This window comes from Sitodiplosis mosellana, unplaced genomic scaffold, assembly GCF_009176505.1.
Source record: "Sitodiplosis mosellana isolate CC-2019 unplaced genomic scaffold, AAFC_SMos_1.0 Smas_scaffold_6166, whole genome shotgun sequence".
Lineage (NCBI taxonomy): Eukaryota > Metazoa > Arthropoda > Insecta > Diptera > Cecidomyiidae > Sitodiplosis > Sitodiplosis mosellana.
In genome coordinates this window covers 5,355,694-5,378,965 of record NW_022601407.1, presented here as the reverse complement: position 1 = coordinate 5,378,965, position 23,272 = coordinate 5,355,694, and the positions used below count along the sequence as shown (strand labels likewise).

The 23,272-nt window shown below is 35.2% G+C and overlaps 2 protein-coding genes and 2 long non-coding RNA genes across 12 annotated transcripts in view; 2 read left to right on the top strand and 2 right to left on the bottom strand.

The window, feature by feature from the left end:
• Positions 1 to 17,508, top strand: part of LOC129575249 (SH2 domain-containing protein 4A-like) — a 41,291-nt gene extending 23,783 nt beyond the window's left edge. The window contains exons 1-5 of one of the 8 annotated variants that reach the window (XM_055458419.1): positions 7,686 to 8,335; positions 8,884 to 9,001; positions 15,162 to 16,550; positions 16,660 to 16,865; positions 16,976 to 17,508. In XM_055458419.1, coding sequence (XP_055314394.1) covers positions 15,262 to 16,550; positions 16,660 to 16,865; positions 16,976 to 17,094 — 1,614 coding nt within the window. In that variant the 5' untranslated portion in view covers positions 7,686 to 8,335; positions 8,884 to 9,001; positions 15,162 to 15,261 and the 3' untranslated portion in view covers positions 17,095 to 17,508. Of the gene's footprint in view, positions 1 to 7,678; positions 8,336 to 8,757; positions 9,002 to 15,161; positions 16,551 to 16,659; positions 16,866 to 16,975 lie in introns of those variants that run through there. The other 7 variants (XM_055458416.1, XM_055458414.1, XM_055458418.1 and 4 more) reach the window with 7 other exon arrangements.
• On the bottom strand, positions 204 to 1,363 carry LOC129575252 (uncharacterized). The gene is made up of 3 exons (XR_008688780.1): positions 1,042 to 1,363; positions 584 to 959; positions 204 to 522 (listed from the first exon to the last, which is right to left on the bottom strand). It is a non-coding gene; the product is annotated as an uncharacterized LOC129575252 (long non-coding RNA).
• Positions 6,789 to 7,670, bottom strand: LOC129575251 (uncharacterized). Its single transcript, XR_008688779.1, has 3 exons — positions 7,522 to 7,670; positions 7,174 to 7,441; positions 6,789 to 7,086 (listed from the first exon to the last, which is right to left on the bottom strand). It is a non-coding gene; the product is annotated as an uncharacterized LOC129575251 (long non-coding RNA).
• Positions 17,509 to 19,574: 2,066 nt separating the features above from the next.
• On the top strand, positions 19,575 to 23,230 carry LOC129575248 (leukotriene A-4 hydrolase). Of its 2 annotated transcripts, XM_055458409.1 has the most exons (8): positions 19,575 to 19,862; positions 20,283 to 20,356; positions 20,435 to 20,550; positions 20,817 to 21,074; positions 21,201 to 21,421; positions 21,510 to 21,708; positions 21,846 to 22,052; positions 22,298 to 23,230. In XM_055458409.1, the coding sequence occupies exons 2-8, from the start codon at positions 20,311 to 20,313 to the stop codon at positions 23,093 to 23,095; spliced, it is 1,845 nt and encodes a 614-aa protein (XP_055314384.1). In that variant the 5' UTR covers positions 19,575 to 19,862; positions 20,283 to 20,310; the 3' UTR covers positions 23,096 to 23,230. The 2 variants fall into 2 exon arrangements, with proteins under 2 accessions (XP_055314384.1, XP_055314385.1); XM_055458410.1 differs by lacking the exon at positions 19,575 to 19,862 and having other exon boundaries at positions 20,051 to 20,356.
• Positions 23,231 to 23,272: the final 42 nt, after the last annotated feature.

Sequence of the window (23,272 nt, the reverse complement as noted above, 5' to 3'; positions counted from 1 at the left end):
AACGTTCAGATTAATTGTCGCTAAGTCAACAACCCAATATCAGACAAATCAAAAATTGACGAATATAAATATTGATTAAAAGGTGACGAGTCAATATACTGGCTTTAAACCAAACAAAACTTATTTTCAAAAGCAATTCTCGGTACTTATCCCGTAAATATTTGTTACCTCTTTCGAAAAGCACCAGCACTCGTTCGAAATATATCCTGTCTCAGCATATGGATTGAAATTGTTTCTCTTGAAGCGGTGGTAAAAATTATTCATGACTCTAAAAAAGATGAAACGATGATTTTTGAATGAAAACAAAACAATTTCGCTGATTATTCCATTAAATGTGTTAATCAAACAATTTATTCGTTCGAGACAAGTAAGAACAATGAAGAGAAAATAAATGTTCTTTCAGCACTGGTCTTCATTTGTAAATTTTTTGGACCACAATGTGTCTTGAGTGGTATTTGAGATGTCCACATTTTTCTCTCTTTGTATCGCTATTTGGGAACGAAATTGTGTACCATCTAAAGTCTAAAAACGAAAGTGAATTAAAAAAAAAAATGCCATCTTCAATGATTGCAAAAGAACAAACCTCATATGAATATGACGTGGGACACAATCAGATCGACAACGTGGACATTTTTTGGCCTGTTCGCGTTCAGCGTAAGGAATGATCCATGACCAGCTGTGGTTACACTTGCTACAATCGTAGTAAGCCCGCGGTAGCCAGTACCGAGTAAATGGTTTATTTTCTGCTCCCTCCATGCTTTGCACCGAACTTGATTCACTTGATGTCAATTCAATACTGAAGTAAAATTTGAAATTCAAAACTCTTTTTATGGATGAAAGCTCTGTGGTTGTTTCTTTTTGGTGCAACTTCAGCAACGCACTTGCAAATGAATCATATTTATTGACGAGCATGAATTCTGATTGAAAAGTGAGAAATCAGCGAACCAACCTGGAAATAACTTTTATAAACAATTCGCAGACTGAAAGAGTAAATATTTGCTACTTATTCCGAAAGCAATATATAAAATGCTATTGGATTACCATTTCTAAATAACAAAAATTCCGTAATTTCTTTGCTTTTTTGAAGCAGAACACCGACTAAGACCTGTTTTTGCATTTTGATCTGATACCACTTGACGGACGGAAAAGTTTGAACATTTGAAACAAAAACTTGAAGAGAAAACACATGGAATTGCTGCATACTTCTGGGGCATGGTCACAAATATCGCGTCATTGATATCAAGCGACTTTTTTCTTCGAAATTTACAAACTTGCATTTATTAAATCATCTGAATTTCTTGGTGTTGAATCCTAAAGTTTGGAGCACACACACACACTTGTCAATGTGAACAACTCGAATTTGAATTTTTTTCACATACATTTTTTAATTTATTCTTATTGAATTAAGCACAATCTCTTCTGTATTATTGATTGATACATAGAAATCCATAATGTCTTGTCATTCCAAGATCGTTCAGTCTGATTTTTCGGCAATATTTTCCATATTGAGTCTGCTAAATATTATTCGGTTGGTGTTGGCGTTGATTCAGGAGAGTGTTGAACCTGGAAGTAAATAAAAAAAAGCGATGCAATAATTCGAAAGAATCATTTGATACTTTTTTTTCCTCACATATAACAATTAATCAATACTTGCCCATGATACTGGAGTACATATTCGTTTCATGCACTGCGGGCACAGACTCATGTAACTCGACGTGACATTCAGTACAACCCATGAGTTCAAGCAATCGGGACACGAATAACCGACATTAAACTGATCTGTGGAATCCATTTGTAGCTAGTTTCTTCCGTGCTGGAGATCGATCGTTCCTTGTTTGAACTTTTAATTTCCAATCGTATTTTCCCGAGATCTGCTCTGTGTTGACACACAATTCATACTGAATCATTCTTGAGTTTTATAATTTGAAATGGTCGTCGATAGAGCAATATGGAATCATTTCTGCTGAAACGGACAATTTTGGATACTTGCATTGAAATGGAATCGAATATTTAGGGGAAATCAATATAAATATTGACAGAAAAACGGACAAGTCAAATCAATTTGTTCAAACAATTGACTGACTCACTGAAAATGTAAACATGCACAATATAAACGAAATGCGATCATTCTGTGGTGAGCATTCAAATGATATATATGCGTTCGCCAAGAAAATACATGTCAAAGAGATTATGTTAATCGAAGCATCTTCTCTTAGACTTAAAACTGGGTACAATGACTATAAACACCTAAATAAAATAATAATCGATGAATCAAAATTGGAATTATTTGAAAAAAGATTTCAATTCGCGATTAATTCTTGGTATTTCGGGAAAAGTGCGACAGTCACACGGGTGTCAATCCAGTCAATAGATTACTCGTATAGTTCATCCGATGCCACAATAAATTGCCGTTGCCGCAATTATACTCGGCGATAGTAGTTAGAGAGTACATTTCTGCTTTTATTCGTTGACTGAAAATTCTTGATAATACTAATTTGATGTTCGACTCGATTCGGGCTTCTTCTTCTTCTTCTTTTTTTTACTGAAATCGATTCGTGATTCGCGTACAGATTTCCACATCTGAAAATGATACCAATTGTTGTTTTCACTCTGCAATCATCTCTGTTCCATAACACATGCTTCATGCTTGAGATTTCGAATTTCCAAATACAGTTTACGTAATCTTTACCGTTGGAATTGACACTATGATTGTTTCCATTGGAATTTCATCGAATGAGTAACGAAAATGTATGTAAATATTGATAGAAAAGCAGCATAATCACTGAAAAATAACATTAATTCATTCGAACAATTGGCAGACTGAGAAATAAACACATGAAACACACTGTACTTTGAGATGCATTTATTATCAAAACAGCAAATGACACAGCGTGAGCACAAGAAGCATCGAATTATTCTCAGAATTACATGAATAATATGTATTCTGCAGTGTTTCCTATCGATTGCATGATTTCATCATTGTCGCCTCAATGCAGAAACTACTGGCACCTAGAAAATGAACCTAGAAAAGAACGATTAGCAGCGATTCATTCAAATGAATTACTTTGGGTTTCAGTTTTTCGATTTGAGAATAATAATTTGTTACTCTTACCTCATGTCTAAGAAAGCATGGCCCGCCACAATGCCTACAACTCGAATGCTGATTATTCTGCACGTTGATTTGATACCACAATATATTGCAGTTGGCGCAGTAATATTCACCTTTGTAACGACTGGTAGCATCCATTTGCGATTATTTTCTAAGCTGCAATTTTTTTTTCTTCAGAAAATTTCCCTTGTGAGTCCACAATTTGTTTACTTGAAATTCCTCCGTTCGATGACACACGACTAAGACTTGAATTCGGAATGAGTTTGTCGTCGGCTTCAATGTAATAATATTTCAAAGAAGCACGATTGCTTGTGTCAAGTATGCAGGGAAGATCGTAGGCGATCACAAAATGTACCGTGCGTGTTGGAAATGGTGCCTTTAAATGTGGATCGTCTGAAATGCATACGCAATTTGTATAGTGTTTTTGCTGCTGAAATTAACGATAAAATATCCAAAACGATATCGAATGATTGAAACAAAATCTTGATAAATATTGACGGAAATATGGCACTCATGGAAAGAAATAGAAATTTTTTTTTATTGAAAACTATCACAGACTGAAAAAATAAACATGCGGAAATAAAAGACAATGTTTTTATTTGTGAGGTTGCTTTATTTGTCAAAGCATCAAATGATACAGAAGAATATTAAGACATATGTCAAAGAAATTGTTGTTTTCATTTTGGCGATAAATTCCATTTGTTGAACGCTTGTTGTTGTTGTTGTTGTTGTTCATTCTATTCCATGTAATTTTTCGAATTTATCCCATCAACGTCTTCTCGGTGCAGACAACAAAAGGTCCTGAACAAAACAAAATATCGAACTGATTAACAAGTGATTCAAATGAGTTATTTGAGAGTCTAAAATTGAGACGCTTTGTTTAGTGGTTTATGAAAACAATTTTCAATCCGCACCTGGTATTTTGGAAAACACCAACCGCCGCACTGTTGACAGCAACCATACTGATAGCTCGATATGTTTATTTGATACCACAGTAAATTGCAGTTAGTGCAATTATATCCGGCTCTATATCGAACAGCTGGATCCATTTTTTTCACGGGTTTGTTTTTCGTGTATTGAAAATGACTCGACGAATAATTGTTTTTTTTTTACTAAAAATGACTCTTATGCTTCTCTCTTAAGTCAGACCTCTCTCTCGTAACTTACACCTTCTACTGGTCTTCAAAATGTATTGATCGTTTGTTTTCGCTTCATATTCGATATCGCACTGGTCGTCCAAATGCGCTTTGTTTTAGTAAACAATTCGATTGAAATGATTCGACAGTTTGGATATTTCCATTGAAACTGCACCGAATCACAGAAATTTGTATAAATATTGACGGGAATAAAGCGGATAAATTCGCATAAATACGAAAATAAAATCGATTCAACCAAACAATTGGCAGACGAAAAACAAAACCAGTACAAAATTTGAACGAAATGAATCATAGCGAAATAAATGCATTTCAACTTTGTTTAGTTTCACAGTTTTTTCTTTGATGAATCAATTATTCTAATGACATTTTTCTATTTCTATTTGCAGGTAATGATTGCAAACCTATATTCATAAAGCAAAAAAAATGCATAAAGTAAGACCATATTCGATGTTTGGGTCATCGGCAATTAAAAAAGAAATAAAACAAGAAAATATTTCGACCAAAACGAATGTAACGGCGACATGAACGAAGGCTGTAGCAAGAAAATTAAAAAGATAACAAATCACAAGCGACAATATCAATTCCAATTAATCAATTCGCAGAAGTGTATGTGAATAAACTCACTATTTTTAAACGCATGATTCATACCTTGACTTATTAATCGCATAACAAAAGAAAGTTTGCAAAGCGAAGAATTTTAATTTTTTTTTTATTTAATTTACCAGAATGAGTAATGCATGAACTTCAAGACGAATTTCTCATCAAGAGCAATGACGAAAATAACTGAAGAAGATAAAATAAAATTGAGACGCGCCGACAACGGCGCAGTTTTCATTCAGAGATGTATTTAGATTACTACAGCGCTGGCCATTATTCATTGGGATTTCAATGACAAACTCAAGTATATCGAATATTGCGTGATTTTGGTGCGAAATATTTTCGCTATTTCCATTGATAAATTCACATTTGTCATCACAGTCAGAAGGAAACATTTAAAAAAAATAGTAAATTCGAAGCAGCCCTTGGAATGGGTACTATAGTTTTTTTTCTCCTTTCAAGTAATCCAAATAGAAGTTTTAGCCAAGTTCAAATAAATGCTTAGAGAAATTCCATAATAGAACCTCTAATCGTAGTAAGTCAATTGATTACGACTCTCGATCGTTGCAAAATAGTGAATAGATCCAATGAAAAAAAATCAAATAAAATGAAAAAAAAATTAAAAAATATTTTTATCAAATTTAGTTGTTGAATAAAATTGAGAAATATGACACAAAACCAAGTTTAAGATTAAAAACGTTGCTTGAGCCGTTGCTTCCTAGAAAAAAAAAGACCTGGGGATTAGAGTTACTCTTCAGATTACGTTTTGGATAATGTAATCACGTTTAAATTTCTCTTCACATTTGTTTCGATTATGTGGAACGTGTCAAAATGCTGCGTAATAATGTGTGTTTTTTCCTCTTTAAAAATAATTGCTTATTGCTTCGAGCCAATAAAACCGCTTCCTTCTCGAAATATTTCAATGTTTTTGTGAAAAGTCAAAACGTGTGCCATTGTCTTACCTCAACAAACAACAAAATTCCAATCAATTTTTTTCCTCCGTCAAAACATTTGTTTTTTTTTCGTCTTCAATCAAGAGGTTTCTTTTTAAATTCAGTCAAAATTAAACTCAATTTACATAAGAGTAAAAAGACAGAAGATGGAAATTGCGCGTATATGACAATTTGTTCAATTTGGTAATTGAGACCAATGTAACTGCATTGATAGATGCTCGCAATAGCATTGATGTGATAATGTGATGTTCAATTAATATGACTTCCCGGAAGAATTTTGATTATGACCGAAAAACGTTTCAATGAACTTTTTTTGTTGTGCGATAAGAATCATTTTCATTGAGTGTATTTTTTAATTTTAAAATAAAAAGTGGGATTGCCCAAAGTTGGTCCAAATTAAACACGTCAATCAAATGGTATTTTTGCATTGAAAATGTTGCTACCGACTGAAATAGACCGAAATGTAATTTCAAATGTGTAATTGGAATTTCAAGCGATAATTTCATACCAAATAAAATTGCAATTTACTAAACGCTATGATGACAAAATGGGTGGCCAGACGCTGTTTTCCGCATAAAACGGCGATAATTACCAATTGATCAAGAGTGCAAAAAGTTAATAGCATGATATTAAGCGTAAAAATTATTTCTACTGTCTCGACCGTAGACAGTGTGTCATACAATTGCGCCAAAAATGTTTTGCATTTTACATGCCTGCGATATTCGTTCAGCACGTTTATATTTTGTAACCAGTTGATTTTTGCGTTTTTATTTTGATTCTTATTGTTTGCTGCATACGAACAAGAATGTTCGCCAAAAAGTGATTGTTTGTACGAAAACTGCGATTGTTCCGAGCCTGTCTTTTTTTCTTCTACTTACTTCATCCATATCTGAAAAATTGAATATAAGCTCGAATAAAATTATCACGTACTAAAAGCAACAACGACAATAACAAACAAAACACACGTTGCCATTTTAATTTGTAGAAACCGATATTTAATATCATTGTTTCAAACAGCGATCACATTTTCTAAGCGAATGCAACATTTTAATTGCTAAAGTTTTTTTTTCGTTGGCGTTTGACATTTGAACAGAAATTAGTTTCAATGCTGTTGTCACAGCGAATGCAGTTTAAGGTAAATCTTTCACATTTGGCCGGATCAGATGATGATAGAATTTTCCAAATGTGGTGGATTTAGTAGCTAAAATTATCTAAAAGTAAATTCATCTTCGTTTGGTTAAAATCGTCATCGACATCGATCTGACATCATCTTCTAGAAGAAAAAATGAAACGAAAAACATAAAAAAACACTCATTAAAATGCAACTCGTGTGTATTGCATGAAGATTGTTTTGTACCTTAAAAAACTTTGAATCGTCTATATTTTTTTCGTGTGTGTTGGGTGTGTTATGACTTTGTCAGCAAACGTGAGATTGATCTGAATCGTGGAACGTGGAAAAACGAGCATAAATTTTCGTCAATTGGATAGGCTGGCATTCCACAAATTTTACATAATGTCGGCCGATTTCGCATCGCATTCTTTGACATCCATTGTTCACGACACTTTGTACAACTGTATGTTGCCCTGTACTCGAAAATCTGTTCCATCTGCATCTTCATTAACGTCTAATCCAATGAAAACAACATCAACAAATAACAAAAGAATATAGTTTTTTTTTCTCGAAATTATTTATAATTTTTCGTACGTTTTTCGGTAATCTTTATGATTTTTCTGTGGAAAATTAGTCGTATCACTCGATTTTATCGGTGCTGTTGTCAGCAACTGTCAAAATATCAATGGTTTTTTCGGTCGATATTCGAATGCTCCGATATGCTATTGAACGTTTTTGCAATGTGCACACTTAACCTCACAATTAGTCGGTGCAACTGCTTCAAATATGACACACAGCTGGCCATTCCGGGTGGAATATTTTTGATTACAAGTGTTGTTATTTTATTTTTCTCGTGTATGTGGAATCGAATACTTTGCTAAATAAACACACGGCAAATTGTCATTATTATCATTGAATTAAACACAGAGTTTTCGGGTTTGGATTTTTGTTTTTATTCACGACATTCAAACAAAACGAACAAAAATAGTGATGAAACTGCGCAAATTTGGCGTCAAAACAGTTGCTTTACTTTCGTTAAACGTATCATTTTCCGTAACGCATATCCGATAGACGATCACATTTGCAGCCGCTGTACTGTTGCTGTAATTGAAACAAAAAAAAAACAAGTTTGTTTTAGTATCGATGGTGTGAGCAATTTAATTTTGATTGAATCAAGTGGTTAATCAATGGGATTACTTCTTCGCGTGGGTACCAAAGCAGTTTGCACATTCGGCACACTGACAGCTGATAGCTTGTAATGTTCAATCGACGCCACCACTGATTGCACTTGGCACAGTAGTATTTGCACAGGAACAGCAGCATCTTTTCCTGGTGGTTTAATGATTGAGGCAGTTGTTTTTTTTTACTTTTCAAGACTTTGGAATCGGTATTTTAATGCTAGTTTCAGGTATTGAATACTTGTTTGAAGAGAATATTACAAATTGAAGTTGATTTCTCTCAAAATTGAAACTTTCGACAACCTCCCAATCGTGGAAAGTAATATTTATTGGTCGACCGATCGACACTGGAAGTGTTCTGTTTGTGTTGGGGTCTCAAAATGTGTATGTGTTAGATGTGCATTTTCGAAAATATTCGCTTCTCTCCTTATATTGAAGCAATGCAAAGTGTTTGCATAAAATCATGTTTCTCTGAAATAACTCATACAAACATACTGCTCTTTGTCCCCCTCTCTCTCTCTCTCTTTCTCTCTCTCTCCCTCTCAACAAAACAAAAAACTCAAAATCACATGCCGTTGAAAAAATGTGCCGGCAACGAAATCAATTCATTTTATTGTTTCTTCTTAAAACGAATTCACATCGCATACACAAGAGATGAAAGGAATGTTCTTTTTAAAGAAAATGGTTCTTCTTATCCGTATCCAGCGATATGAAATACAGTCATTCAAAATTTAAAGTAAACATCGAGCTCAGTTTTCGTTTTTCGGTCGTTGTGTAGTCAATCTATCGGACGATGGCAAACTGTAAATTTAGCAAACAAAGACATATAAATACGTGGCCCCAGTGAAAGTGTAAACAGAAAAAAGTGACAAGCGACTGAATGTTGGTTTGGAATGGTAAAGTATGATGGCATCTAATCAAATATGCTAAAAACCGTCCAGTTCAAACAAAACCGTTGAACCACAAAAATGACTTGTACATTACGTGTTATATCTTACTCACTGTGTGCTATTTATTTCAATGTGGACTATTTCAATGAGTTTAGACTATTTTCAAGTGTGCATGATTTGAATATCTTGAGTGATTAAGCGTTTTACAGAAAATATCAAGTTTATTTAGCGCTCACAATTTACAGGCTACATTCTCAGTCATTGTCCGACGAAAAAAAAAATAATTAAAAAGCATATCAAAAATAATATGAAAACGTTAAGTGAATCAGACCACAAAAATTCACAAATTTTAGTTTATTTTTAGAAATTTTGTTTATCGAGCGCTTGGATTAGTCCCAAATATGTGTATAGCCGGACATTCCAGTTGTGTTGCACATTTGAAAACCTACCCAATTATATGGACGATAATAATTGTTGCATCCTTCGCATGGTCGTATGAGATTGTGGCTACGGCTAACCACAAACCATTTTTGATTGCACGATCGACAATGGTACTCGGTTTGGTATCGTTTGGTTATGTTTTGGTATTTAATTGTCATTTTGTGCGCCTTTTGAGCCACTTATAGGAAGACAATTCTTCTCCAGGCAACTTGAAATGCTTTTCTGTGTATTTTTAAAATTGTGGCTTCAATCGAATCAATATTTTATTTTCGTGCTTTCAATATGCCTACTAAAGTCTTACTGCGCTTACTCTAATGATTCAATCAAATTTGCGATTTTCAATCATTTCCCAATTTTTTCAATTGCCGACTAAATATGCATAAACATTTATACAAAACGTCTGCAAAGTCCAAACAAAACGCCGAAGTAAAGAGAATCGTTGACTCAGTAAAAATGATAAGATAATCAGATTGAAGCTGAAAATGGCCAGTTGACAAAATATCGAGTTGAAAAAAAAAATTCCGATCCAAGACGAATGAATCATCCTGTTAGTTCTCACCTTTTTTGAAACTGAATTTCATAATTTCCGCGGGAGATTATCTAATCTGCATTTTGATCCCGCGCAATGCGTTGACATTGATCGGTGGTAATCAGTCAGTTGCACCCAAAGCACTTGTGGAAATACACTCGAAGCGTATAGAAAAGAAGTGAGTGCAAATTGAATTTGAATCGATCGACTGAAATGAACGGTACTTTGAACCGGTTTATGGGCTTCGTCTTCGTATGCAATTTTTTTCCGCTCGTCTTCAAAGTGGAATAGTACAATGTATTCGACTTGAAAGCCCGACAAAAGTGCGAGCAACGCACTCACATCAACCAGGCAGTGAATCGATTTCTAATGCTCACCACACACACACACCGACACACACCGACACACACACACACATGAACATTCGTTTGCGTTGATTGTTGAAAGTGTTCAATCTGTCTTTAACTGCATTAGAAATTGCATTCTCTTCTTCAGTTGGTCGACTTGAAGTTCAACCGCATCAATTAAAAGAGAGAGAGAGAGAGATAGAGAGAGAGAAGAAACAAGGTAGTTCTTTTACTAGACCTAGAATGTCCACAATCGTCATTATCGGAAGAATGTGTGATTTAAACAAGTTTCGCCAACCATTCCACATTCCTCGTTTGCTTATTTTTGGCCTTTTCCTTGCGGCAGTCATCATTAAACATTTAAAAGAATCCATTATTTTATTTATTTGTGTTAAAACATTTGAATTTAATCGCCTATTTGCCATTGCCTACACCACAAGATACACATTTACTGCTATCGATGAAATAGAAGAACGAAACGAAAGACGAATCAATAGAAACAGTGAAAAGAGCATCTGTTTCTTTTTCGTTCTTGTTTTTGTTGTTGTTGCCCTATTGATTTGAATGTCACGCATTATGTATGTTGAATCCAAATCGCCATAACGAGAATAAGAAACCAACAAGTGACGATCAAAAATAATCGTGCTTCGGTTTCTGTGGAGAGAAAGAAACGAAAAAAAAGCATGGTGCACTCTTTTCGATCGGTTTCGAGAAAGGTTTGCAAAATGAGGCCAAATTTACAGTGGATAGAGAAAATGCACAAGTGCATACCATGACCTAATTACATTCTGAATGTGGTCATAAACTCGTGAAGTGATCTTTTAGAAGCATGCGATTGCTCTCTCGCACACATTTTAGTGGCTTTGTCAAGACACTAAAACCATTTTTTTATGAATAGTCCAATTGATGATGATCCAATCGAACGAAAAATCGATCAAAATTTCTCTTTTTTTTTCTTCTTCTCTCCATCGTTTTTCCAAATGTTTTTGAAATAAGAAGAAATATAAATAAAAAAAAATGACACAATTTCCCGTTTTGTGCTTCATTTTCTTCGTTCATCACTTACAAAGTTGCAACGAGTCTGATCCATATGGGCTCGGATAGTAACAACAGCAGTGCAACAAACCGAACAACACAAACCGAAGAAGCAATAAGCGCAATTGTAACAAGAAGATGGATGGATAAATAGGCGAAATGCAAAAATAGCTCGATCAGACTAACGTGCGCGCACACACACACAACAAAGAAATAAGTGAGGGAAAAGTGCAATTGCACTGAGCACTTTATGTTTCATTTGGCGTTAAATCATAATTTTTATGTTTTTCATGCATCCAATTTTTATTTCTTTCTTTTTCTTTGTTTTCCCTTCAAATTCTTGTGGCGGCTGCTGCTGCTTTATATATTTTTTCTTCTCCTTTGTTGTTTTGTATTTTACGTAATTTATTGTAAGAAGTCATGCTTAACGACAAGGCAATCAATTTTTCCGTCTTTTTTTCGTCTTCTTCTCTCGTGCGCTCTCTCTCTCTCTCTCTCTCTCTCTCTCTCCCTCTCTCTCTCTCTCTCGCGTATTCATCGTGTGTTTTGTTTTAACAAAATGAGCCTGTTTTCACCATATAGACAAAATGCTATTGTAAAACGTTCTTTAACATTTTCACCGTCAATGCAGCAGCAGCAACAACAATTTGGTTTGTATTTCTATCCACACAAATCATAAAATGCGATTATTTATGCTGGGGTTTTGTATTGTGTGTGCGCGAGTGCGCGCTTGGAATTCGTTTCGTACGAGCGAAATTACACACATTTTGTGTATGCATTAAAATTAGCGCAACTGTTTTCATTTTATCAATTTGCATTCGCAAAACCCGATAATGTATGCATTTTTCGGTGTAATATATGCGTTTAGCGAAGGCAAAGCCAAAGCTCACATTTGTGGAATAATATCAAATGGTTGTACTTGGGCATATACGAAATACAGCCTCGAATTTATATGTATATAAATCAAATGAAGTCAGCGCCGCATTTTTTTTTCACTTGGCACGACAGATGAACACAATTGAAACGCTTATTTGTTGCGCTAACCATATTATTTTCGTTGTTGTTTCCATGGAAATTGATTCAATTGAATGTTTAACATGTTAAAAGTACTAAATCTCGTGCTAGACGGCAATTTGCATTGGGAATACAAAAAGCATTCAGGATACCAAAGAAATGGATTTATTCCAACGAATTTCAAAATCGATGCTTTTTCTTTTGATTCTTAAGCCGGTAAACGTCTAAAGAATTGCATTCCAATGCCTCATCTAAATCCATAATGGTAATTTTATGAACGTTCATGTGCTACACAAAAAAAAAAAACAAAAGCACAAAATCCGCAAATAACAAGTCCACGAACAGCTAAGAACGAAATGACAAAGTTGCTTTCGCTAGAATTTGCGTGGATGTCTGATTTTGTTGTCTGGCGCACGAATTCGTATGAAAATTAAAAAGATCGCGAAAATATGCCTCTCGCAAACTATGGCCGCATAATCTAAAGTGTATATATCTAAATGAGAGATCTAAAGCATAATATTTTATGAAATGTATCTCTCTTGATATTTATTTTTCGGTGTGTGCAAAAAAAAAACTCTTTGAACTGAGCGCGCTAAAATAATTCAGAGCATCGCATGCGTGTCGAATTGGAATTATCTCAATGACTGATGGATTTTTTCTGTGTGTGTGTGTGTATATTTCAAAAGCTCAACTAGACGCCGCCGTCGCCATTTATCGTCGTCGTTGTAATTTGTTGGCTTTAAAATCTGTCATGCAGAACGCACTGGAATCCCAATGAATTGAAACGATCTTGAGACATTCAATGAAATCTGTGACCAAGGTTAATTCAATCCAGCGTGCCCAACCAACGATGCGTTTCTCATTCTGACACGTAATTGCCGAAAACAATGTAGCTTTTTCTTTTTATTTACGTAGAATTTCTTTGGATTTTTCACTATTCAAAATTGGCGCGTCGTCGCGTAATCCATTTGCATTTGCATTGTGTAAAATAAACATGTGAATTTTTTTTTTAAATTTCATCCGATTCTGAAATTGGTAACACATAGTTAGTTTGCGTACGCGCACGTTAGTTCTGCATGAGTTCAGATTTCAAGAACTTGACGAAATTTCCATTCGAAATACTCGCACACGCATACATAAACACAGCTTTTTGCCAATCTATGATTTAGTTGGCAAATGTGTGTGCCCGGTGATTCGTTAAATAGCCGTTCAGTCGGAAAATCGGTTCAATTTTCTTCATCCAAATGATTTAAGGCGCGTCGCGGTCTACAAGCACACATTTTCGCTTAGAGAAGGAAAGAAAAAACTAAGCAAATAAATGTTATTGTAGCAATCATAGATCTTTCGGTATTTGACGAGAGCTGCCATCGGTTTTCCTCATCGTATACATTTTTACATAAACACATAATTAGCAAACGATCAATGTCGATTACCGTAAATAGCAATGGCAAGTATGATGTGTGCTTTTTTCACGAGTTCTCTCTCTTTTTCTTCTTCAATTCAAACAATGAATATATCATCATTTTTAATGTACCAAAAGTCAATTCCGCACAGAGCGAAAGAGAGGCAAATAACAAGAGCAAAATATCGACGCCAACTGATCAAATAGTGTGGAAGAGAAACAAAAAGAACGCGAGTGAGATAGAGAGAGAGAGAGAGAGAGAGAGACTGAAAGCAATAGAGAAAGAGATAAAAATGTACAGAAAAGGTTGGAGCCACCGTAGAAAGACGGAGCAAAGAATAAAAAGCGAAGAAGATGTGCAGAAATAAAAAAAAAACTACCAATCGAACCATGTTCGTGCAATATGAACGTGGAAAGTAAAGTTTATTTCGCAGTGTATGCTCGTCGACAAAAATTCATTTGCATTTGATATTATTGCAAACAGACTTTCTGCACCTTTTGTAGAGTAGGAGCGAAAAAAAAAACACACATACACACAACGCAGAGAAGAAATATTGCCAATTCCGAAATGCGCTTGTTGTTTCTACTATTTTTTTTCTCGCGGTGAATTGTGTGCGTGTTGCGCGCATTCGCAAATTGATTTTATATGTTTTCAGCGAATTTCAAACGAACATCACCGCGGAATTGGAATTACTAAGCCATTACTACGTTCCTCTGCTTTCCTCTCTTTGTCTGTCTGTCTCTTTCTCTCTTCCATCAATGCATGTCATCCATATTTTGGTGCGATTTGATGTAATTTTGGTTGGTGTTTGTTGCTGAATTTCCTTAAGTTACACGAAAAATAACTTTCGCGCATGCGGGCAGTGCTCACAGGCATGCATATATTTAGATTTGGATAAAAGCTACATCGAGGCTTGAGCCGATTTGAAAAATGGATTGGATTAGACCAAGCGCATAGACATTGTCGGTTTCAACTGGAATGCATCCGAGCGCAACAAAATACGTACTTTTTCGCGCGCGCTCTCACTCCAAAGTCTCGAATTATTTGAACGAAGAAACACAAACAAAAAATGAAGAAGTATTAATGCAATTTTTCTTGAAGCATAACTCGATTACAGTTAGATTTGTTTTTTTTCCATTCGTATTCTTGCGGTATTGGTAATTTGCGAAGAGAATGCAATGTTTGGAGTCTAATGTATGTGCAATATATTCTGTCTATTTTTGACAGTTCATTCTGCTTTTGCGCTGATACATCTCTCTCAAGTGGTTGATTTTCTTTTCGATTAATTTGAAAATGATGATTCACTTGATTTATAGCTCTATACAAAGTAGTTCTCTGTATTTTCTGTTAGTGTCTCTTGAACTTATGAAATGCTTTTTTTCATGTTGTCATTGCAGGAAATCATATATCGACACAGCACAAACATTGACGTTTGAATAGAACGAGAGAAGCGGCCAAAGCGAAACGACACAAGCAAACACACCGAGAGACACAAAAATGTTGCGCCAAATATTGAACGATATGTATGTGGATCCGGAGATTCTATCCGGTTTGGATGAATACCAGAAACAGACGCTATTTTGTAAGATGCGCGAAGAACAAATTCGACGTTGGCGTGTACGAGAACAGGAGAACGATAGCCGAGCGACGTCTACAAAAAAATCCACACCAAATAAAAAGAATAAGAACGTATCATTTCGTGAGGATGATGAAGGTGAACCTTGGGTTGTTGTCATTGAACCGGCCATATTCACAGACAGTGACAGCGACGACAGTGATTTAAGCATGAAAAAACCGGGTCACGAAGAAGCCAAACAGCGTGCACGTGAATTGGCTGAAATTGAAACGAAAGAGTTGCGTCGCCAATACAAGGAAATCATTACCGATTTAGATAACAACGACACCAATTGCAAAAAAGATAAAGTCAAATTGGTGGCAACGAACGACGAACCGCTCATCGGCACACCAATCATTGATGACATGGAAATTTATTGCTCGGTGGATGAGCTGCGCGAACGCATGAATCAATCGAAATTGTCCAATGGAATTCCGCCCACCACGAAATTGAATCTAAAAAATGGAAATCTACAAAAAAATAATATAATTAATTTCAGTTTTTCGGATAATCAAAATGAAAAAAATGTTATACTCAAGGAGATCAATTCAAATAATAAGCCCACACAAAAAGTGTCGGCCAAAATTGCACTGTGGGAACAACGTGTTATTGGTGAGAAAACGACAGAGATTTATCAACGTTTGCGAAAGAAGCAAAAGGAACAGGCACAAGAAGAGGCAAAAAAACAGGAAGAAGCGTGGAAAGAACAGGAACGCAAGGCAAAAGAGGCAGATATTCAATTTCGTGAAATAACGAGACGAGCACGGGAAGAGCATCGTAAATCGTTGAATAGCGATGAAACAACCAGTATTATTTCGGCCTCGACTCCTAAATCAGTGATCAAAAATGGTGCAGTGAATGGCACCATCACCAATGGCGTGAAAAAACCAAACGGCATTGTGAATGGAATGAATGGAACAAATGGATTCGTGAACGGTATTCACCCAATGACAAATGGTACTTCGACGAAAGGGCCAGCACCTCAACCGCCAAGCACACCATCAACAATGTCAGTAACTCAACCACAGCCATCATCATCACCTCCATCAAGTCTTGATGTACTCATTCCACGACCTGCCAGCCACGATAAGATGATCCAATGGTATCACGACGTCGAAATCGCTAAAGGTGCTGGCTTAGATTCCGTTGAAACTCATTTACCATGCAAATGGTTAGTTTGAATCACTTTTTACTTCACTTTTCAATCTGATGAAGAAGTTTTTGCTCAAATTTCCCTTTTTCTGAAAAATCTCTAACAAAAATCCACATTTCATTCACAGGTTTTATGGCTTGATGAGTCGAACCGAAGCTGAGCAATTGCTTGAATCCGAGCCGATGGGCACATTCCTTGTTCGATTGTCGGAGAAAATCTGGGGCTATGCCATTTCCTACAAAGACAGCGATCGCTGTAAACATTATTTAATAAATGCTTCGACTGGCCAATACAAATTTTTAGGTGCAAATCAAATGAACCATACCAGTCTAAGTAAGTGTTTTAATTCGGTTTTAATTTCCACATCGCTTGTTCTGTTTCTCAATCCTTCATTCTATACATTTACTTACGTATATTTTGTGTATTTTCCTCCGTTAAAACAGATAATCTAATCAAGCATCATGCGACTGTGCCGATAACTGCAATGGGAAATGAGCTTCTGATTCGGCCATGCCCACGGAGTGGTGCAGTCAATTCGAAAATATTTGACGGCCTATTCTAAACTACACACACACACAAGACATAAATTTTTTTTTTCTAAGAAGAAAAAAACAACATAAATTTAGACCTACGAGCAAACTATATCAGGAATGTGCACGATCAAATAATCAACACTGTTTATCCCACACTAGGCACATTCAAAATATCTCAGTATAATTTTAGTATAATTACGCAGAAATGATTCAACAACAAAATTTATGTTCGAATGAAAAAGAAAAGAAAAAAAAAACACTTAGTATTAAACTTCGAAGCTTTAGATGTGTATTAGATTTATATGACAATTTCAAGATAAAAATGAGCAACATTAGTTGTTGACGCATGCGAAAAGTCGATAGCAACAAAAAAAAATTCAGACAGTTTCAATGAGAAGGAGGTGGACGACAATAAATTGAACAAAATGTGTTTAATGACTGAATCAGATGCATTTTATTTACATACAAAACTTCAACAAAATTTTGCGATCCTCACATTTGGATAAAAAAAATATAATCTTTCTATTCTGAGGGATCTTTTCGTTCCAATAGAAACAGGAATTAAATGGATAAAGAAAATATCGTCAACGAATTTGTGTATACATAAAACCATGCATAACAGATGTTAAAAAGTCAATAGATCAACTGAATAGAACAAAATAAACAGAAACTGCAGCAAAAATACCACATTTGATTCACATTTTGAGCACAAGACTCTCTTTTATTAGCACAATGGATGCCAAAAAAGGAGAACCATGCACCGTAGGGGAAAAAAATTAGAAGACATTTTATACTCAAATCGCATTGAAAGGGTTTTAGCCAATTTTCTAAATTATATTTCAATTATTGCGATATCAATTGACGTTTATTTTGTATGACATTTTGATATTTTAAACAAGAAAACGCTATGTGAACTATAATGATGATGTTTAAAACTATTCAGAGCAACAGAAAAAAAGATGATAATATTTTTCCTGGCGTTTTGGAAAACTAAACAAAAAAAAAATTAATAATACATTGCTTCATCGAACTGTTTGATGCAATGCAAACCCATTTTGTACATTTGTTATTCTAGGCATTTAAGTCAATTGCAACAATAAACTAGAAATTTTCTGAAAAATATGGATTTGACTTTAACAAAGAAAAAAAACTCCGAGGCAATGCATCTCTAACATATAGATTTTGTTCATAGCTCATTTCAATCCGTTAACTAGGTAATGAAACGAGAATGTAACTCTATTTAAAAAAAAAACAAAATTATAAGAATTTATGTGATTTTTTTTATAAATTCTATGGAAATAAAATTATATGAAATATACAATTAAAATTTAACAAAAATGAACAATGGGCGTTTTCTAACTGTCACTTACATTTTCATTGCTTATTTATTCTTGTTCTGTTATTTCCAGGTTCTTCGTTTTTTCTCAAACTCTATTCAATATATTTTCAGCACTACGAGCAGTTGTTTAGATTTTTTCTCTAGAGTTTTCTTTAAGTCAAAAAGGCGATAAGGATTTGAATGCTTGGCAATGTGCATTTAGATGCTACACGATCCTATAGACGGGTTTTATATCTTTATTTTCCTGCTTCGAAGACAACACATATAGAAGATTTTACAAAAAGTGAGTAACCTAAGGTCATATTGCAATTAGCTTCATTAGGCCAGCTACCAATTTATTGTCAACGAAGGATCTACAATCTACATGCAAATATGGGTGGCCGGTCGCAAATTCAATTTCAATGAACTTGTACTGAACAATGAAGAAAATTACTAAGGAAAAAAAGTGTACAACTTTTCTGCCATTTGTATGCAAACAGACACAATTACCACCTTAATGTTTCTCACTCAAAAAAATAGTGTAGAGTATTGCTAAGGAAAAAAATGAATACTTTTTATAACTCTAATGTGGATATTTTATTTATCTTCTTCAAACTTGGCGTTCAAATAATCCATATTCTGTTTGTTTTAGCCGTAACTCGATGGGAATATATTTAGAAAAGATTTTCTTTAAATACTATTCGAACACGTTAAAGTGATTTTTCTTTTTCAAATTTTCATCCAAAATTGAAAGTAAAGATGACTTCCAATTTAATTTCAATATGATACGGAAAAGATTACAAAAATATTCATTAAACTCTCGCATTTGGCTTCATTTTTTTAATTTTCCAACGATTTCGATTGTTTTTATCACATTCAATTTGTATTCATATATAAAATCCCAATCGACTTAACTAACTACTTCGACACATAGATGGCGCTGATGCGCTATTGGACTATAATTTAATGTTCGATGTAGTTAAAACTGCAATTCGGTAGCGAATACTATAATTTATAATTATATTAAAACTAAAAAACGGTTCACAGATTTAAAATGTGTAAAGTTGATTGTATTTTCATATTATTTTTTTTTTGTCTTTTGATATCTTTCAAACATTTCCGCTGCGGTCGGCCAATAGCAATTTGACAGATGCTCCACATCTCTGTGTGTTTGATCTGAATGTTTGACAATTGTGATACCGGTTTCAATGGTGCCTACAACATCAGTAAAGCGGCACACGCATACATGCATAGCACATTTGTTATTATCCGAAAAAATTCTCCGCGTTCGGCAGAATGAGCTAATAATATAGACGGCAGTTTAATAGATTCTTTCCATTTGTGCAAACGTTTGGATACGATTGGTGACTAATTATTGCTCAGTCATAGTTTGTCGTTGTGTCAACAATAGTGCGAATTTTTTTTCTCAAGAAAATATCTCTCAACTAGTAGAACATATCGACATTTAGTTTCTTTTCGGTAATTATCATTACATTTTTGTAACAGATGGAATGAAAAAGAGATGTTGCCCCATCAGAGAAATTGTTGTATTAGTGGTCGCTTTGGGTGTGTGTGTTTAAAGTCCAATTTTAGCCTCACACTTGTAGTTGAAAATTGAATGACTATTTGATTTTAATCTATTGATGGTTTTGATCCTTATCACAACCGATTTTTTTTTTCTGGTTTCGTAGTGACAATACATTGCCCATATCGAAATAAAAAGCCGAAAAACTTCATCGGCTCACTGATTGGCTTATCTAGACAAAAAAACGTACTCTCCGTGCCCGCATCGAGTGGTTAACACACACCGCAAAGCGACCACTTTATGCATTCCGCGATGAAGTTGTGACATTTATCGAACAACAGCCACCAATAAAATATTTTTCTTTCACTTTTTAGTTTCATTTTCTTCGAAACAATCCCAACAATGAGCCGATTTAGCAAAGGTGATCCAAGCTCCTACTCGGAACCAGGTAAATAAATTAATTGCATTTGAATTAAGAGAGAAAAATGTGATAAGATTTAACCATCGTATCGAAATGATCAAATAGAAAACGTTGTCACGCGGCACACGGATTTGTTCTGGAATGTTGACTTTGACAAGCAAACCATCAGCGGTGAAGCAATCATACACTTTGATATCGTTGCCAAGGAAATTGAACGTATTGTGAGTATGCGCTAAATATTGGATATTGTTCGTTCTAGAGTTCAAATGAGTAACGTTTGTTTGTTTTTTTTTGCTTTCAACAACTTTTTTTTACTTTGAAGTGAATCATACAAAACTCAAGTTTCATTTTTTTGTCAACTTGTTTTTTTTTTTTTGACTTGTTTTGTTTCTATTTTTCAATGTGCTTTGGCCATTCCTTCCACTTTTTTACTTTGCTCAAAATTCTGTTTGTTTATGTTTTTTGTCGATTTTTTTTTTCATCACAGTTGCTCGATGTCAGCGACTTGACAATCAGCGAAGTAAATGTGGTGACGGAAGGTGGAAAGATTCCGGTAACATTTACCGTGTCGGATGAAGTAAAGGATATCGGTGCCAAACTGACCATTGACTTACCGACCAAAACTAGTGGTGAATTAAAAGTTTCCATTACATACGAAACATCATCAAAGGCAAGCGGTTTGCAGTGGCTCACCCCAGAAAATACGTTAGGCAAGAAACATCCGTACATGTACAGCCAATGCCAGGTAAACAGTGTGCCCAAAAAAAGGAATTTCCAAAAGAAAACCACTTATTATGTGTCGCTTTGACAAAATTTAAACCAATCAAGGAAATGACACAAGAAATTGATTTGAACAATTCATTTTTTCCAGGCAATTCACGCAAGATCAATTGTTCCATGCCAAGATACTGGCGCTGTCAAGTTCACTTTCAAAGCTGAAGTCACTCATCCATCTGAATTGACCGCTTTGTTGGGTGGTGTTCGCTTGAGTAGCGAGAACGGCAAAACCGTGTACGAACAAACGGTTCCTATACCAGCCTACCTTCTTGCCATTGCTGTTGGCGCTATCGTTTCACGCCCACTCGGAAAAATGTGAGTAGTACAAGAATTTTATGCTAAAAACTCTTCGACGAAATTACATTCAACGTTTTATTAATGACATGTTTTATTTTGGTTGTAGCTCCAAAGTGTGGGCAGAAGAAGGTATTGTCGATGAATGTGCCGAAGAATTCTCAGAAACATCACAAATGTTGGCCACGGCCGAAGAAATTTGCGGTCCATACGTATGGAAAATATACGATTTATTGGTGATGCCCCCATCATTTCCTTACGGTGGCATGGAAAATCCATGCTTGACTATGATTACGCCAACACTTTTGGTAAGCAATTTTAGTTTGACTCAGGTTGAACTCTGATTTTGAGTGAAATTTTTTCTTCTTCGGATTTTTTCGTTTCATTTTTGTTGGTTTAAGAACTTGATGCCGATTTTTCAATGGTTTATTTTTATATACTCTAGGCTGGTGATAAATCGTTGGCCACTGTTGTTGCCCATGAAATTTCACACAGTTGGACTGGCAATTTGGTGACAAATGCCAATTACGAACATTTCTGGTTAAACGAAGGATTCACGATGTTCTTGGAAGGAAAGATTGCCGGAAGAATGTTCGGTAGAGAGGCTCGTGACTTCCATGCTATCCAAGGGCTTAGCGAACTGCAAGATTGTGTAAGTTTCATTAAATTGTATCGATTTTCTTAGAAATCTCCTATGATCTCAACAATATAGTTGAGTTCTTCAGTAATTTTAGGCTTCGCCAAATTTTGGTCTAGAGTGGTCGGCTACTAGTTGATCAATGACTATTCGTTCGTTGATCATTCTAGTTAAGTTCTAATACTTAAAAATGTTGTTTTGATATTTGCCTTGTCATACTATTTCTCTTCTGTGATTAAAAAATGTGTCATTTCTTTTAGCTTCAAGGTCAATTGAAGGACACGCCTGAGCTGCAAAAGTTGGTAGTTGACCTAACCGGTTTGAATCCGGACGATACATATTCTTCGGTGCCGTACATCAAGGGTCAAAACTTTTTGCGCTACCTCGAGGATTTGTTCGGTGGGCCAAGCCAATTCGAGCCATTCTTCCGTTTCTATTTGGAAAAGTACAAGTACAAGTCAGTTGTCACCGATGACTTCAAGAGTACTCTGTACGAGTACTTCAACGGCAAAGCCGATGATAAATTGACGCAAATCAACTGGGACGAATGGTTGTACTCGACGGGTCCATTGAAGATTGTTCCTAAATACGATACGAGCTACAGCGATGCTGTGCACAAGCAAGTGGAAGTTTGGAACAACAACCCAATCGATAAGATCAAAAATCACCCGGACATCGATACGAATTTGCATGTATGGCAATTGATCGGATTGCTCACTGAGTTGGTACAAAATCCAAACAATGTCGAAATAACCGAAGAATGGATCAGTCTATTGGAAACTACATATGGATTTGTGGGTACACGCAACTCAGCTTTCCTGTTTACATTGGCACGTTTGTACGTCAAGGGACGATTGTTCAATCGCCTGAATCAAGTGTTCAACTTCTTGAACAGCAACTTCCGTATGAAGTACGTACGGCCAATTTATCGCGATTTGGAAAAATGGCCCGAAGCCAAACCGTTGGCCATCGAAAATTTCCAGAAGGTTAAATCACAAATGATGAAATTCTGCGCTCAATCCGTTGCCAAGGATCTGGGCATCACTATTGATATCTAATTGTTTTGGGCATCTCCCACAGATTACAAAAGGTGCAACTAAGTTGCAAATTGAAGCAATTTATATAAAAACAAATTGAATTTATCACTCCTTCTAAATAAATGTTCAACATTTCTATTTTTGCAAAAACAAAAAGACGATTTTTCATTTCTATATCGATATTCTTTTCAGAACAAT